The 19,156-nt window shown below is 39.7% G+C and overlaps 1 protein-coding gene across 1 annotated transcript in view; it reads right to left on the bottom strand.

Annotated features, from left to right (window-relative positions):
- Positions 1-14,780: 14,780 nt before the first annotated feature.
- The window catches only part of ADAMTS6 (ADAM metallopeptidase with thrombospondin type 1 motif, 6), a 156,669-nt gene continuing 152,293 nt past the window's right edge, over positions 14,781-19,156 (bottom strand). The window contains exon 25 of the mRNA XM_009327284.1: positions 14,781-14,890. Within this exon, the coding sequence (XP_009325559.1) occupies positions 14,781-14,890 (110 nt within the window). The remainder of the gene's footprint in view (positions 14,891-19,156) is intronic.

Below are 19,156 nucleotides of genomic sequence, written 5' to 3'. Positions count from 1 at the left end.
AACATTCGAGCTGTTGCTCTTTCAATTTATTACCAGCTGTTTAAAAAAAAGTAATTTAATATCTATATGAAGGCAGAGTATTAAAGAATTTCTGTCTGTCTATCCCTGCTAAGAGGGCTCAAAATAGCTAATGACATGAATGCAGAATCTAACTCTCCTAGACTGTAACAAAGCTCAGTGATGACCATTTGAATTGCCTCTTAATGTGCACACATGCTAGAGCACTGCTTGATTTCAAAGCAAAGACTCAGTCAGATTGACACTGTATCTTCTGAAAGCAGGCATGCATATTCAGACCTAGTTAGTCAGGTCAAGAGACCAAATCTCTGCTTATTCTTACCCTGCTAGTGTCTGCATGAGCTACAACCTCTGAAAGGTACATTTTCACCAAATCACCAGGAACCAAATACTTGCTGCCTCTCACAGCAAAGTGACTTCCCTTGCCACCCTGCAAAGCAACATGAGTAAAACTGCACTAACTAGCTGAAAAAATGAGTATCTCAGCTCTAATCACTGTAGTGTCAAAGGAGTTGTTGGCTCTGGCTGCTTTGGCACCATCAGTATTGAAGGTGTTCTGACTGCTGGCAGGCTTAGTAACGAGTTCCCAGTACTAGGGGATTATCAGACCAGGCCTGTTTTACCATGTCTTTGTTCTAAGCAGAGATCTAAGAAATTATTAACTTGCTAGGGAAAAAGTGTTACTCTCCATCAGCAATAAAGAACTTTTTCTTCTAACCTTTGAAAGGGATTACAAACAGCAACCATCCCCTATATCTTAACCCTTTATTGAATGCCCCACAGGGTAAGAGATTGTTAAAATTTTATATATTTATATATATATATAAAATAAATATATGTATCATAGGTTATAAGACTCCGCAACACCATGCCCAGCCTGGGATCTGCCTGTGTGCCTTCCTATTTGCCCTCATGCAACTTCACTGAGTAACACAGAATGCCTAGAAATTACTAAATGTGGTCACTTGCTCCACACAAATCCCCATCAGCTCCATGGATTTGCTGCTTTTCACAGCTCCAGATATCAGGCATCCCCTGGGAAATCCAAGCATCTCTATGGACCACTTTATCACTTCAAGAAGTCAACTCATGAGATCAGCACAAAGACTTCCCAAAAAAGATTTGGGAGCAACTTCCCATTCACTAGAATTGTATGCTCCAGCTCCAAGTCACAGGAACACCACCAAGAGGTTCAGCTTTCCTTCAGACAGAATTGCTCCAGCAGCGACTCCAGAAACACCCTTCCAAACCACAAAGGAAGCATCAAAGAGCCTATTGACAACCCTCCTTAACCTCCTCTTCAGAAGCCTCCCAATGGGGACAGCCACCTAAAGGCAGTTTTGAGAGGAACTGTAAGAGCTGTGGATCAGCCCACTTCACAGCCTGATAGCTACTTCTATTAGTTTTAGAAAGTGCCTGGGGTTACCTAGGACTAACGGTTTCTCAAAACTCTCAGCAAAGGGTTCACAGGCAATTTCCAAACTCTTTCAAACGTTTCTGTGTTTCCAGTGCCTAGGTGGAGGATGAGTGGTGATGAAGAAGTCAGTCTCTAATACACCCGAAGTAGCAGAGGAAGCACCTACAGGACCTCAAGGGGAAGAAAGTCTAACTCTACTTCTGTTGCACAAACATTTTGGAGTCTCTCATTTCCAAATGTACAAGTACTTGACTTTGTTTGTATACAAAAGTATATGTATACTGTATGGTATAAAGTATATGTATGCCTGTATATGGCATTTCTCACAGCTGGAATGGCAGCACCAAACCAGGGAGAGTAATACATCAGAGAGTTTCAGTGCAACATCTTAAGTGTTTGTAAATTAAGCAAATACGGTACTGTATCTCACATGTATTATCAATTCACTTCCCATATGCCTTTCGGGTTAGTCATATAGAATTACTATCTCAGAGCTTCACACAACCGGTTTTGTGCTGAAACCCCTCCACTGCAAGCCAAGTCAGCAAGTGCATTCCCTCCTTTCTGTGGCATCACTGCCCCTGTGTCTGCCCCTGCCAACTTCTAACCATAAGGAACACAGCACAAAAGTAAGAGTTACGCCTTGCCCAGAGCAGGTTCTTCATAAAGGTAACAGAGGAGTTGCTGTGGATTACACAGAACAGGAAGGTGAGCTCAATACTGATAGAGACCTTTTAAAGCTGCATCAGGAGTGAGACTTGTATCTTTCTAGGGAGAAGGGACAATCCAGAGTTGATCTTGAAAGTAGAGAGAAAAGAACCTGTCCAGACATAGGAACAGGCAGTCACATGTGTGACCCAGTCTGAACTCATTAATTTGACTACTTTGCGATTCATCATGTGTCACAAAGCCCAGAATAGTTAAAGGACTATTTTAGAATGAGCTCATTGTGTGACAAAGTAGTTCTATTAAAAAATATTTGTCAAAAAAATATATATTTCACATTAACCAGAAAGTAGTGTAAACGCACCTTATGACACTGTATTGGTTCTTGCTAATCACCACGAAACTTATAACTAGTCTGAAGAGAGGAGAATGTTAAAATAAATGTCATAACATGCAACTTATATAATTTGGCACTTGGTTCCAAGTAGTAATGGAATAAAATGCTTATAGCTTTTAAGGTTTAAATATGACTGCTAATGGCCAGTATTCAAAAAGGGAGTGAGAGGTAACTTCTGGCACAAAATCATTCCCAAGCTGCTTTTCAAAAAATTCCTCTTTAACAGACAAATATACCTGTGACAAGGTAGCATAAGATACAGCTGGAAATTCCCAAAGGTTGTGTATAACATGGATGCAATGCTTATGTGATCATCAGTGAATAAATACCTTGGTGCCTGGGTACGTTTATTTACACATGATCTTGAGAACGCTGGTGAACTTTCTGAAACATTAACTGGTTTCTGTAAAATGCATCAAGATCCACTAAAGAACAGAGTGAGCTAAGAGTAAAATCAGTCAAGGAGGAAAGAAGGGGGGACTGAAGGGAGACCGTAAGTGTGTTTTACATTTTTCTGCTGTCAATAAACTGCAATTGCATGTTAGTTATGCAATATATGGGTCATGGTGAAAAATTTTTCATTTCAAAATTGTTTCTCCAAACAGTGTTTTGTGAGTATTTTTCCTAGTGCATGTATATATTTTTAAAGAAGACTGCTAACAGGTTTTAAAGACTTACTTGTAATCTTTGTTCTGAGTCAGAAATGGTGTTTGTGTTCTTTTTTTTTTGAAATTTGAATGGAAATTCCAAGACATTCTTCAAATGTCCTTACCCCCATCACTTCTTCAACAGCTGCCTATCAGATAAGTATATTCACTTTGTAACCACATGGTAGGTTGCAAAAGAATCTTAAGCAGAAGGAAAAGGAGACAAAATACTTAATTTGGGAGAGATCTCTGTCAGTTTGTAACCAACACCACCGAAGGAAACTCAGTCCTTTATCTAACACTTTCACATATAAGATAAAGAGTTCAACATATTCCTTTTTGTTAAGTTTTCAGAAGACTATAAAATCACAGGAGCACCCAGACACCATTGTATCAGCATAGTCCTTCATCACATACTTACATATGAAATTGTAAGAAAAATCATACTCTTCCTTGTATGTTTACTTCAACATTGCTATGTACTTACATGGAATTGTTAAACTAATCATACTTTTGCCAAACTGGCTGTAACATAATCCACCTATGACTGACCAACTACAGAAGAAAAATTAAACAAATGTTTTGCTGTGAAACTTTTTTTCTGAGGGTTTGAGCTTCTGAAGCCAAAAGGTCACTTGGATTATGTATACAATGTTGGTAATTGCATTCCTTAAATCTACAAAATGCCATGAAGCTCACTATTTTCCAAAATAGCTTTGCAAATAATGACAATTACTGCCCAGACATTTTCAAACACAGCAGGTTATTGGCTTAGGCAGTGATGGAAACCCTAAAAAGAAGATAAATATTTTGAAACGCATTGTAAATCAAATTTGTGCACTGGACTAAGAATGGATTATATGCCTCTAAACAGCAAAAGATGTTTTAGTTTGAGGGGCTTTTTCCATGCTTATTTACTAGAAATTATTTTAAATTGTGCCTTTGTGATTTTTTTTTTAAATCTTCTCAAGATTTTTAGCAGTCGCATTGTAATAAATACTCTACTATAATTAGTTATACATACTCTACTCATTACATTTACTGATGTCCAAGAATTCACTGTTTCTCAATCTTTTAATAAAAAGTACATTTTTCAGATTAAAAATTGATTGGGAACAATGCTATGTTGGCTTCATGCTGCTCTGCAAGTATTTATAGCAGATTCATCTACAGTCTCAACTGGACAAATTTCTACGATGTAATTAACTGAGCCCTTGACTGAGTCTGTGAGGAGGATTATTATATTGTGATGTACTATATTCTGATACTGTGGTACCAAGACAAAGGCAGCCACCTTTTGCATCCTTCATTTCAGAAAGTAAGTATCTGGACAAGAAAAATGGACAGCCCAAATGGGAATTTGTGCAATTGACTGTCCAAGCAGCTTTGGCTAGTATCAATAGAGAAGTAACATCAGGAAGCCAAAGGCACTGGTTTTATGTATGTGCGCTCAAAGCTGGTTATGAATTATCAGGTTTCTGACTTTGTGCCAGATTCACATTCTCTGGCAGAGCAAGGCTGTTGTAGGATGAAGACAACATTACCTTCGTACTCTCTGAGGAGTCCTTAGGCAGACCGCAAGTTCAGGTTCACTGGGCACTTTCATGAAAAAAGTAATGTAAGTAAGACAGGATGCTGCTAGATTGTTGTTGAGGGTTTACTAATTAGTACAGAGCTGGTATTACATCCTTCTCTTCCCTAGCAGAGCACAGATGTTAGAGACAAACAGAATGTGGGCAGAATACCTCTGGCTCTGGCAGTTTCCACCTGGAAGACAATCCTTTGAAATGACCCAGAAGGAAGCAGCATTTCACTAAGTCAGGTCATTATTTTTATAAAATGGGGATCAAAGCTTAAAATTTTATAAAACAGTTGCCTTCAATGAGAAAGATAACTGATACTTCCTAAAAAGTGTAATGAGCATTCCATTCTTAATCAGAATAGAATATTTATCCTGCTAGCCCTTGTAATTTTATAATGTCTGAAAGTATTTCTGTTTTCTACTGAAAGACTACTGCAATGACATGAATCCAGCTGTTGAGTTTCCTACCTTTCCTCTGACCCTTAAAAAAGTAAATTTCTAGCTTTCCTCAGTATACAGAGCAGGAAAAATGTGAAACAATTAAACCACAAGGCTTAAAAAAAGGCTAATAAGAGAATAATAACTCAGAAGTTTGGTTTTGGTTTGGTGGTTTTTTTTCCCCAAAGACAGTTTCATGATTTTTTTCAAATCCTGGCTCAAGATTTTTGAGCAGTAGGCTGACTATTCATCTGTGCATCCTTTTCCAAACTTCCATAGACTAAGTCCAGGTAAGTACGGGCCATTAAAAGCAACCTCCAAGAACAGCATGAACTTGGTTAAAATAAAGATAAACATGTACTGTTGAATGACACACATGGTATGATAAGAAAAACACAAGCAAAACCAAGCTGACATTTTACATGTAACCACAGCACTCCATTGCATAACTCTGGGCACCCTATGCAAGGTGACTGCTTTTGTAATCAAGTTGCTCAAGCCACAGAGGAATGATCAAAATTTCAGTCCAAAGTTTACCAAAACATGTTACCACTCTCTTACCCTTTTATTTTTAAAGGAGATTCAAGGTTCATTGTTTTGAAGGCTTTAAGTCTCAGACTGTTAACAAGCAACATACCTCTTGGCAGCTCTTCACTATCCTGATGACCAGCTGAGAGTCAACACACACTGTAAGCATTTGTTCATCAGCTCAGCAGAATTACACAGGACCCAGCGAGCATCTGGCATTCGAGAATGCTGCTGTCTTTGCGGCAGGCAGATTTATGGACATCATTTTTGCAACCGCTACTTTTCGTGATCATTTGCAGTTCACTCATCTGCTAAATACAGCATAGCCAATTAAAACAGGCTATCCAAAGAGGTATAGAGTTCAGCTCACTGCTGCAAGTCACTGGGAGAGTCACGGCTTCTTTCTTTTAATACTATGTATAGCATTTCAGGAGTTCACTGAAGGGATTAAACTAACCAAGGGTCTCGCTGTTTCTGCAGTCCCTGCACGGGCCCTCCACTCTATACTGAGGACTGAGCTTCTGCAAGGGAAGTCCCCTTGGCCTCTCCGAGCTCAAGGCTTTTCTATAAGTTTCTTGCACACTCCATCTACCCACAGGAGCCATCTCCTCTCTGCTGTACGGGCACCTCTGGCTGGGACCTGTGGTCTCTACCAATTCATCCAACCCTTGCCCCGGGATCCCCCCGCTACTTGAGATTTCCTCAGCCCCTCACACCCTCCCAGCTCCCCTACTGCATCTCATGGTCCCACTCCCTCCCCACCCCCTGGCCCCTCTGCAGCTTTGCCAGCCCGGCGGCGCCCCTCCCTCACTGAGCGGCCCCACTGATGCACCTGCCCCAGAGCCGTGGCCCCACCATGGCTCCCCCAGCCCGTCAGCCTTCCACCTCAGTTCGAGCCCTCCTGCTCACATGCGGGGACTTCTCCCTTTGGAGCTGTGTGGCTGCTCACTGCAGCATCCCCTTCACGTCTCCAGGTGAGGAGGCAGCTGCTGTGAGCCAGAGGCCAGGTGACAGTTGCTGCTCAGCCCAGCCCAGGCAGCCGGCAAGGGCCATGAGTGCTCCTTACCCAGGGTGCTCCCCAGACCCGGGGCTTCCCCGTGTGAAGCTGGCACATGTGCAGCTCTCAGCCTCCCCTCGGGTGCCAGCTGCCAGTGGAGGAGACCCGTCACAGCTTGGAGCTCAGCAGCTCTCCACACCGCACACAAGGGACCAGGGCAACCCCCAGCCCCAGCCAGGCCCCATGACTGGCTTGCCCAGCTGCCTGTCCTGGCTGCAGCTCTGAGCTGCCACGGGCCACAGCTGGGCTCCCAAAAAGGGCTGAGGGACACTCAGTGCCGTATGCAGGAAGGCTAAGAGGAGGCTGCTGGCCGAATTTGAAAGATGCCCTGGAAAGAGCACGTTTCTTGAGTGCAGCCTGTCCCTGCCATGTTTGCCAGGTGACAGGAAGGCCACGTCCCACGGAAACTGATTTGATGCAGTGCTGTCCAAGGTGCCACAGGCAGAGGCACCTGCAATGTCTGAAGCCACATCCACCCGTTTTACTGAGCCCACAGCCCAGTACTCCCAGCCCACAGCCTGGGAGTGCCGAGGAGCAGCCAGCGAGTCTGTGGTGCCAGAAACGTGTTTTGCTCATACTGGGGGAAAGAGGGGCCACATGGCAAAGTTTTCCATCTAGAGGAGAAAGGTAGTGAGGGGACACATCCAGAGCCATGAAACCAAGGCCCCAAACCCATAGTTCTCAGTAGTTTTTCTTTCATTAGAATTTGTGATCATCACGACTGCAAGAAGTGGCAAAAACAGCATAGCAACTTCATAAATCGGAGGGGCAGATACTTTACAGAAGGATGTTTGTCTTAATGTTTGAGACCTTTCTTAGGCTGAGTAGGATAAGAAAAGAAAAAAAAAAAAATCCATGTTAATAGAATTCAGGCCATCCTTTAGCTTTACAAACATTTTACCAAGGATTGCAGTGAGCAACCAAAGCTGAGCCAACTTCTTAATCCTCACTGATAATCCCGAGATGGAGTATTCTTCCCTTGTATTTTTCCTTTGTGGCTGGTACAAAATGCAACTTAAATTCTTTTCCCCTTTTATTTAAATAGGCTGTTTTGCACTCTGTTTCACAAGGACTCTGAGCAAGATGTAGTTAATCCATATGTGTAATTACAGCCGTCACCTCCCCTCCTCCCTAGAAACTCAGTTACCAGTCCTATCCTTGACAAAATGCTTGTGAAGAATAATACATCTGAAGTCAAATGTTATCTGCTAATTGACAGGATGGTTTCAACAATGTAATCTTATCTTAGGTAAATAAACTTCTAAGGAAACTTTGAGCCAGAAAGGCCAAATGAGATGTTTGAGATTCCTTTTTGCTGCAGAAGGTCTTGTTTTGATAATGCATTTCAATAGCAAAGGCTAAATGTGAAAGAGAATCTGAGAGACCAAAAGAGAGGCTCAGTTCCCTCTGTTTATATTTGCTCCTAACTCAGTGGTTTTTGTAATAGGAAAAAGCATCTTGAGGGGGTCTTTAATTATTGCGGTAGAAAAAATGTGAAAAATCATCTTTATCTGGTATCATATTTGAAAAAAAAATTAATGCACATCTAGCATTTGTTTCTTTAAATTCTTACTTAGATTTTTATATTCGTTTTTACACTTCAATAAATAATTCACAAAACCAGCCTAAAATTAGCATTTTTAACATACAACAGTGTTAAGTTGCAGATGTGAAAACTCTTGATAACATTCACAGTAAAATATCAGACCAAAGACAGCAGTACTGTACACTGAATATGAGATCCACAGACATGTGAAAGCAGTGAGAAAGAGGAGAAGCAGTCACCAGGGGGGAGAAGATGATGGAGGGAAGAGAAGTCCTGTCCCAGTGTGTGGATTCTGAGGAATGAAAGAGAGTGTCCTGGAAATGGACCGCAAACTTTTCAAACACACGTTGTGTGTGTGTGAAGCCCTCACCCTGCCTCTGATCAGTATTGAAAGACGTTAGAAGGCAGTGACTCTAGAAGTGCACTGCACTTCTGTAAAATTATTTGTTTTATAAAGCATAGCTGACCTCAGAACAAATGTGGCAATAAGAACTTAAAATAAGAACTCAACTTAAGTTTGTCTCCCGGAATTCCAGTTAACTCGAGGGTCCGTGTCTTTCCATAAAGATGTAACTCAAAGACCTTCCCACACGTGCAGAACTGTTACCTCAGCTTACTTGCACATGAAGTGTTACTTAGTACCTATCTGCTTCCAAGGGGAGGGAGATCTTGAATCCTACACAGAAGACTGATATTCATTGCAAAAGATAAATCATATTGCGAGACGGGTTTTCAAACAATGTGAACAATAGTTTTGTTATGTCATAAACATCGCAAGAGTGTGCACCGTTATAAAGGCTTTGATGTCAAGGGGTGGGTGGGGAGAAGAGTAAACAAATACACTGATTTTGATGTGCTTAGCATTGAAGAAATCCAATTTCCAAAAGCCATGGCTCATCCCTTATCAGCCAGGCCAAATCTGATCCGTCTGGGTGGTCATAGCAACCAAAGCCTGGAGCACTATCTGGCTGAGCCTTCCCTTCCAGCTTCCAAAACACTTCCTTTTCTATGTCAAGCTGTGATCCAATGAATTTGTTCCAAACAGGATTACTAAAGAAGTGAGATTGTTTACCTAGTGATCTTTCTAAGCCTTCTCTGAAAAGGCCTTCCTGTTTATAGAAATGGCATCTTAATGCAGAAATACATACTTATATCCTTTCCAGGTCAGATTTCAGTAATTTTCTGACTGGCAGCTATATGACCTCTGAGCATAAACTATGTACCCTGTAGCCTGTCCAGCTGAATGAAAATGTCAGTCCTGTGCAGAAACAGAAGAAAATAAATGATGTGTGGTGCTCAGGTGATATGCCAGTTTAAGGGATGCAGTATCCTTAAATGCACACCATACCGCATTCTGAGTGGCTCGGTTTCCTAAACTGGACATGAACTCCCCCTTTAGCTGGGCCAAATATACTTGGGAAACTACCAAGTTGCTAGTGCTGTAGTGAACCTTGTTCTGTGGCTGACTGAGCCGTTATAAATCTGTTTGGGATTCCATCCTGATTACTGCATGCAAATGCTCTTACACCATTCTGTCTAGGACAAAAATTGGAGAGACCACACAGAAGCAATGACCCATCCCTTCCACCCAATTGTTGTTTGTGGGGAAGGGAAGACGGCCAGACAGGGTGCCACTTCTCGCAGAATGACAGCCTCAGCTTAGTAATGGCCTTCTCTTAAGACTCTTAGATTGATGACTGACTGACTCCAGATGAGGCGCTCAGGACTCACCCAAAGTCTATTGCAGTAAACCTCCACAGAAGAGTCCTGGATCTTAGTTCCTAGTAATAAAAAAAAAAATCATTAAAAAGTCAGCAAATTAACCAAGGCCTGCTCAGCATTCTACAGAGGATATTTAAAAGTCCTTGTAGATCAGAGAGCTTCAGAGAGAATAGGGAGTTTACTGATGAAGGAACAGTTGTGAGGTATAGCAAAGGAAATCAGGGAAAGGAAAAGCAAGTATCTCAGGTAAAAATTATGTCCATTTCCTCAATAAATAAACTGAAAAAGTGTAACAGGGAATTCTAATAGCAGGGTTGGCTCCAGAAGAAAGTTCAGGTACAGGAAGAGTGCATTTTAAGAAGACTGAAGGGAATTTTGTGTGCCAAGAATTCTGTAATCAGCATGGGTGATGTTAGGTTTAAGGTAGCAGGAGGAGAAAAAGAGAGGGAAACACAAGACCATCTGTTTCAGTGTACCCAGTTTGTCATAATCCAAAACACAAACACTCCAAGGAGGAATAATAATACTCAAAACTGAACAATAGTGGGAAACCTATCAGGTAATAACTTGTAGTGTATGGGAGGAAAGTCAACAGAGTTTTGGAATGACAGAGAAAACTGTTATTAGACTGTGTTATTTACTAAGACTACTCCATCTTTAACTTCTGATCTGTAGGGCAATAAAACTTTGTGATAGAACACAGGTAGAAATAACCATACATAAAACAGGCAATTGTTTTTTGAATCTTCATTTGTAAATAGAATAAAAAAGAATAACCAAAATTAGTAAATGCCTCATCAAAATATTTAAGGTTCTCTGTACTTTTAACATCTTACTCGTAATAGCAGTGTGATTATTTTCATTAAACCAGAAGCTAGATTTTAACTGAGAAACAAGAAATACTTCGTAGGACTTCATCAGAGATTTCCATACAAGGTATCTTTACTGTACCAGGTAAGAAAAGAAGCATCTCTCAGCATCAGTGACCTAAGCACCAAGTCTGCTGAAATGACTTTCTTCTTTATCTTTAAAAACATCATGGCTTCACATAAACTTCAGATAAAACCTTAAAAGCTCAATGCAAGAAGGACATTTTATTGTTATTGTTATTATTGACTGGCTGTTAATGAAATCATTCCAAGAAGTACAGGATATTTTTGCTGCCATTAATTTCATTCTTGATCTACATTACTGCTTAGGCTAAAGTATTATCTAATAATGTACATGACCATGTTCTTGACTTGTCCTTTTCCTTATTGTTTTGCTTATATATGACAAACCACTGCTGCCAAGGACAGGATTCTAGCGTAACATATAGATGTTACTTGAAAGAAAACATACATATTTTGATGCATCTGACAAAGCAAACGTTAAGCATACAGAATTCAGTAACTGTAAGTCAGGGAATAAACAACTGTACCATGGGTATCATTCTTAAAAGCTGCAGTTTTATTTTACTAAATTATCTATGTTAAAAACAAATCTGTGCCTGGTGTGGAATTTCACTGCATCAAGTGTTACAATATTTTTGTTTTCATTACAAGCAGGAGAATGCATGTAGAACGAGTGTTAAGAAACATGACAATAAATTAGAATATAATTTACAAAAGCAAAAATAATAATAATAAAGTAACAGTGTACCACATTAATACTGAGTATAAAATAATAAGCAACTAATCACAATAATACAAAGGTAATTTCAGTCTGTTATTATTAAGGATACCTATGTGACATTCACTCCATTACAAAGTTCCTAACAAAATGGACTATTTTTGGGTGTATACACCTTGAGGGGTTAATCTCTAGATTTTTCTTTCTGTTTTGATCTTCTTCAGCTGATAGTATTGCTCAGTGGAAGTACTGGCACCAGATTGATTTCTGCATTTTGTATTATACTATTTGATTCTAGGCCTGTCATATTTATAGCCTATACAAATAGTCCTTTTGTCACTATTCAGGAATATAAAGCTATTTAGCTTAGATTATATAGATGGCTACAGTGTAGCAGCAGCAATGAACTGTGCTGTGGAAACCAATTATTTTTCTTTATATTAGGTTTCATTTTTCGGTCTTAGTCTGAAGCGTTGCTTAGTTTGTAAATCCACATACATTCTGTGTTTTGTTCCCTTTAACAATACAATTCAACATTGCTCCAGGGAGTTCTTTGAATTCCAACCTCAGTGCTGTTATGTTGCAGAGTAAACATCAGACTCCCTAGTGTTCTAGCACCAGTAAGAGAGCAAAATGTGTCTTTGGAAACACTCCTTACAATTTTCATGTCCTAAGTGAGGTAAAAAAAAAAAGGTTTCTTTTGAATACCTAGAAAACCCTTTTCTTGTTAGCTGAAAAGACACATTAGCTGATAAACAAAATCATGCCCTGGAGAAAACCGGACCCTGATACAAAGAGGCCTCTTGCTTAAGGAATGCCACAGCAATCCCTTTCCCTTTCATCATATTTTTGACCTAGCCAGGGCATGCTAGCACCAAGGTGTTTTGTCAAAAGGATACAGAAAATCGATTCACTTAACAGAGAAGGACTACATACTGCCCTTAATCCCTATGTGCAACTCCCAAAGATTGGGGTTTTTTTTGTCTACTGGTGTCAGTTTTAACAGGAGTTGTTTACATGGTGATGAGAGCAGCAGATAAGCATATGTGAATACACGCAAGCTAACTGAAAATGAATTCCACTGGTCACAGGCGTACGGAAGTGAAAATACTGGCAAGAGGTAGCAGATGACAGGAATTTGATGGTCATGAATACGTGGGCTACACAAAACCCCTCAGATAGATTGTCGATATGTTGGGGGGATTTCATAGTATGAGTCCTGTTAACAGTATCTATTGTTCCATATTAATTCACATTAGTAAATAGTGTGCAACACATTTGGCTTGTTATTGGTAAAATACACTGGTACACTTCAATCTCATGATACTTCGAAATTATTTTTCACTGAAAAGAGTACTTTTTTTAAAAAGTGCTATTTGAGTTAGAATTTGTAACACGTTATTGTTCACATAATTTTAATTGCACTACAACAAAGGAGGCATAGTTGGACAAAAAAGCACATTCATCAAGTACCTGCTGCAAAATGCAAGTGTTCAAGTACAATATATTAATATAAATCAGTACCTACTTTCCTTATCTCCTTGTTGAGTCTGTTACTGAAAAGTGAAGGGGAAGAAGAGCACAACAATTAACTTTTTTATGGTAGATTCTTGCCTAAGTAGTTTGGTTTCACATTTAAAAATGTGAAGTATTTGGCGACTATTAAAAGTATGATGATATGATGTAAGTGGAGTATGGCAGCAGAATAGTTAAGGCATCTAGCTACTAATCCAGAGGCACAAGTTTGTTCCAGTCTCATGCTGAAAGCTGCCCCTACCTTTAAATATGGTCCAGCTTTAAATATGTATCTGGCCATATAGGTGAAGGTGGCCAGACTTCATTTTAGCCACCCCTTTTCCAGTGTGCCTTACTCCTTGCAGTCTGACAGGCCTCTTGGCTCAAGCACACTTTTGACTTCTCATTTGAACAGAACCTAGGTACCTCCACAAGTCATTTATTCTTTGGTTGTAACCCGTGCCCACTCAGATGTAGTCTCCTGAACTGCACATTCACATATTCTTTCTCATAAACAAATGCCCTTCTGCTATGTTATTAAAGAAGGGAACATCTGGAATCCATTTTAACTTTCAGCTTTGCGAAGGATTGTTGCTATTACACAGTAGGCTTATCTTTTGCACTGGAATTCCTTAATTTTGGAGAATCAGAAGTAACACGTAAACTAGAACTAGATGCCCACAAAGCTGTTTCTTCTTTGTGGCTGGTGTTGTAAACAAGAGTGAGCTGGAGTCAGAGTGTAAGTTCTACGCAACATGTACGGTAGTAGTGAAGGAGCTGGCAATACTGTCTTCACCACTGTTGGAGTCTGCCTCCTCCATGTTACTGAAATATATTCCCTTTCAGTGGAAATCTCAGCTTCACGTGTACAATGGTAAGATGGCTATAAACCTGCAACACATTTCGTTTCATTTCATAGCACACTTGTATTTCATGCACCACTGCAATAACTGTTGCACCTCTTAAAACTAAGTCCCTCATGGTTGTTCTATTTAGTATAGCTTTATATATGGCTCACAGCAGTGTTCAGGAAATATGGATTACTCCAAAGGGAATTAGGTGGAATGAAGGAAAAATACATTTTTTTAAAAAATTTCTGCTCCTTAAATAACATTTCCAAGCTCATTTTATAATTTAAATTGTGGTGCTGTGTCGTGAGATAAAATAGTTAACATTTTTAAGCTATGACTTAACACTTTTCTGATTTTTCTTTACTTCCATAGTAGACCAAGTCATAACAGCTACATTTTAAACAGTTTTAAATACAAATGGATTCAGTGTCATTGCTAAGTCCATAATAAAAATTATTTTAATGGTCCAAGGAGGTAAACAGACTATTGGATTTAGTCAAAAGAACACAAATGTTCCACAGTAAGCTATTCTATATGTGTTGTGTGGATCTTTCCAATTTGGCATGCCCTCCTTATACTGTGTCCAGCACTTTGGATTAATAAATCCCACTTCACAGAAGTTAAAATAATATTGAAATCCTGTCAGCTGAGGCTGACCAGTGGTTACGTTTTCCACAGGGTAATGCATTTGCAAGGACGTCAATCTCATTCCGCTGTGTGGCTCTCTTCGATGGACACTCTTCCATAATGGTAATAACAAGGCACATTCTTGTGCTTTCTGTGGGTCAGTGTCCTTGGCAGGTCTTGCAGCACATCTGTCTGAAGTATGCTCGACTGCAGAACTTGAACTTCAGCACCAGTGGGCAATACGCCACTTTGTTCACATCTTTGCACTCTAATAATTAAGAGCATTAAAGAGAAAAAATCAGAAATAAAAATTAAAGTACAAAGAAAATTTGACATTTAACATGCTGCTTCTCTATCCATCCACCTTGCCCTCTTTGTAACTACTCTTTCTAGCCCAGCCTAGTGCACACAATATATTTTAAAAAGCCATAAAAATGTTTGCAGGGCTTCTCTCCCAGACATTTACAAGTGTGCCCACTTTGTCTTGGAAGAGTTATCATTTATTGGGATAAATGATCACTTTAGACAGCTAGGAAATGTGAGTAATTTTTCTTACAATATATATAGCTTCTTTCTCAGGAGTTATTTTATCCATCCATGAAAGGTTATCCAAAATCTAACACGATTCGCACTATTTGGTACCGTGCCTCTGCATTTGTAAGAATCCTTGAAATAGAATGTGCATTGCAGCTAACAGGGATGGAGAAAACGACGAATGTTACGAATAAAGGCACCAACAGTGAGAGTTCAGTGACTGGACTGAATGGTGGATTATACTTTAGGCTTGGTTCCACACATCCACAATTTCTTTTATGCAGGAGGAAAAGACATTTTTATGCATGTAATAGACATGTAAGAGGTTTTTTTCATAACTCTGTTTTCCCTATATGCTGCGCTTACTGCCTCAGCAGCCCTTGTCATACTGGCTGGTAACTCTCCCAGGAAGGGAGAACAAGAGCTCAACCACATGGAGGAAGGATTCCTTCTCTTCCATCCCACACAGGTTGTGTCCAAAGTGACTTGTGGGGGTACATTACAGGAGCACTGCTGCAATATGCTGTGGTTCTCCTCTGGCTCAGTTTCCTTTCTGTAGAAAGAAGGTGGGAATAGGAAATAGAATAGTTTGGTCCACACCCAGTTCTTATTCTGATATAGCTGGAGATACAACTGTATCTGAGAGCTCAGGGGTACACTCAGGTTCTACAGCTCAGGTGTTGCTGCTGCGGATTTCCTTCGCACTGGAATGAATATTGTGATAGATGCCTGATAGGGGATTTTTAGTTAAAAGCATTTGCACAGCTCCTTCCAGACTGGTATTAAAATAGGACTTTGGAAAGGAGCTTCGCTTCACGTGTAGGAAGATGGAAGAGATGTACATGGAGATAAAGTAAACCCCACAAGTTTGAATTACAAAAATTAAGTGATGGGAAGAATGAAATTAGATTCATTTCTCAGAAAATGATTTATCTCAAAAGAATGCTCAAGAAGTAATTTTTTACTCTTTTAAGGTTGCATTTGATACTGGCTTCCTCCTACAATCTTTCTCAAATTACAAGAGCTGTAAAGAAAATGTGAATGAAAAGGAGATGAACTAGCAGTACTTTCACCATTATCGTATTTTGTATTGATTTGGTATCTAGAAGTGAAGACTGGAGGCCAGGATGCTGTTGCTCCGAGGCCTGTCAGAACAACAGTCCTTGACTCTGAGATGTCTGTAAGCCAAATATGAAAGAGACAACAGACACACCAAACAGGTAAGAAAAGAAAAAAGTAATAGTGAAACAAACACAATCAGCATGTACAATCATTCAGCTACTCCTATTTGTCTTCATTCTACCTACAATCTCCTAGTACATTATTTTTGCTCTGGAGCAGGTAGTTATGGACAGTGCATTCATGCTGCAAGCATACTGTAGTAGCAAGTTAAGTGCAGATGAGAATTTTTAGTATTTAAACCTAGGAAAGCACTAGTGAGGCTGAACTTCAAGGTCTGTACTGAATGGTACTTCTGATAATGGCAATATGGATGCTTCTAGCTAGATAAGTAGAGGTCATGAAATGATTTAAACTTTCATTTCATTAACACAGATATAGTGCTTTCACTGTAATTTTTTTACTCCACCTACCCAATGTTTTATGTAATACTTTTCTCATTTTTTAATTCTCCATTTGGAAACAGAGTTGGATGCCAGGAGAAAAGACATTGGGGATAGCTGGTTGAAACAGACATATTTCTCTATCAGCAACCACACATGGTCACTGTGTTTCACTGAGTTTCAAAAACTCTTCCCAGAAGAGGTGTATTCCAGAAATATTTCAGGTCCTTGCGTTTGTGAAGACTGGGAACATAGGAGAGACAGATGGTGAATTATAAATGAAGTGAGGAATAAAAAGGTTCACTTGATCTTGACAAGATGTAAAAAGTTCACTCAGTCCCCAAAATTACCTGTATTTAACTAAATACAATGGTATGAGGGTTAAGTCACTGACTGCATTTTTGCTAAAAGTAGGATTTGAAATTACCCTATTTCATGTTTCTTTAAGTAAACTGGACCCTGTTCAGCCAATGCCATTTGGACAGCGGTGAGACAATATTCTGGAAGTTGCCCACAGCTTCTGTTTTAAAAATCAGTTTTGAAATAGATATGGTGGCTGATGAAGTAGCCTATTCTTCATAGGACTGTGGCTGAATGGAAAAGGTTTAGCAGACCCCTTTTTGTTCCTAGTAACTACTTTTAATAAGTTTCAGTAACCTATGTGTATTAAACTCTCCCTTCCTGAACTTTGTGGCTAGATCAGACATTATTATGATATTAAGTATCATGCTACAGTAATAAAATCACAGAATGTCACTGTGCTTTCAGCTAAAGAGACTGCAAAGACATATCACACAAAATACAAGGAAAGCTGAAATGACATAAAAATAGATAAAATAGTTTTTCAGGTAAAGTTTCAGATGGCCTTTAGCAGTCTAGATTCAGCAGGCATATATATACTTAAGAGAATAAAATGATTCTGAATACATTTCAAATCGTGTGGTACATGCTGCCTGTAGTTCACTTCCAGCAGCAAATGCAATGTTACCCTCATCAGTGGCAGTCTGTCAAAACCCCATTTACAATATTCTGAATCACCAATGAAGAGTTTAAAGAAAACAAGAAGCTAAAGCAGGTGTAAAATTTGACAAGATATATCGTAACTTTCCTTTACTATTTCTGCATCCCCAAAATTTTGACTCTTATTTTATGTAAACAACCTGTACTTTCCCCAAGAAATTGCTTCCAAACTTTACCAATGTGATGATTATACTGCAGAGCACCTCAGGCTTCCTCAGAAACATGTATGTTCTTATCTTGGGTTAGCAAAATTAAATTGTCCAGAAATTGTTGAATGGGTTCCATAGGCTGCGAGCACCAGAGTTTGGCAAGTGAAGGGAATCAGGAGGTCTGCAGGGGTTTGAAATAGAAAGGGAATCCCCTCAGCTAGCCTGACCCTGCTGCAAACCAATGACCTGTTGCGGAAATTGCTTTTGCCCCACAGTGGGGCCCAAAGCACGAGGCAGTGCTACTAGGAGGCATGTGGACACAGTCTCCGTGTGTGAGCAGGTATGCTCTGCGACACACATGCACTCCCAAGGGGCAGAACCCTCCCTCTGAGAGACCTGACTCCTTCCCTGAAACCCAAATACTGATACACAGTTCACATCCCAGCGCACCCAGACAGAGACAGAAGCGAGTGTACAGGCACAGTATGCCCCCCTCACAAATACATTCACAAGGAAATACAGAACGCAAATATTTCTTTCTTAGAAAGTATTATCTTTCAAAAAATGGTTGTGCTTTTTAGGATTAGTTAGCTCTTGAAATCTTACAAGCTTTCCATCATCTCTAGTATGCTGAAAAAGATATGCCTCTCTGTTTAAAGGCTTACACTTTACTAACACAAGAGATGTCAGCTTCTCTTGTGTCTAAGAGGATTTTTTTAAGGCAGAAAATGTGCAACACATGCACATTATTCTGCAAGTCCTCAGTTTGTACTTCTTACATTCAGTATTTAATAGCAGCTCTGAAATGTGTCTAAATTAGAATATATATTTAAGAAATACTTGCAAAAGTATTGAAAAAATACCTTGAAGACAATTTTTTTCCTAATTTTGGGATAGGGCACCCTTAGTATTTCATGAATTGCAGTAAGGTTCTTCTGAAAGGATGTAGGTATTTTAAATTGTTACATGAACTTTGAGATTACATTTACTTTTGAGCCATTTGAGCCACTTAATCACTTACAAATAATCATAGAATCATAGAATCATAGAATAGTTTGGGTTGGAAGTGACTTCTAAAGGTCATCTAGTCCAACGCCCCTTTCACCGAGCAGGGACATCTTCAACTAGATCAGGTGCTCAGAGCCCCCGTCCAACCTGACCTTGAATGTTTCCAGGGATGAGGCAGCCACCACCTCTCTGGGCAACCTATGCCAGTGCTTCACCATGCTCAGTGTAAAAAATTTCTTCCTTGTATCTAGTCTGAATCTA

This window comes from Pygoscelis adeliae, unplaced genomic scaffold (genome assembly GCF_000699105.1).
Source record: "Pygoscelis adeliae isolate BGI_AS28 unplaced genomic scaffold, ASM69910v1 Scaffold26, whole genome shotgun sequence".
Lineage (NCBI taxonomy): Eukaryota > Metazoa > Chordata > Aves > Sphenisciformes > Spheniscidae > Pygoscelis > Pygoscelis adeliae.
Note: the sequence above shows the minus strand (reverse complement) of the source record. Positions and strands in the feature narration are given on the sequence as shown.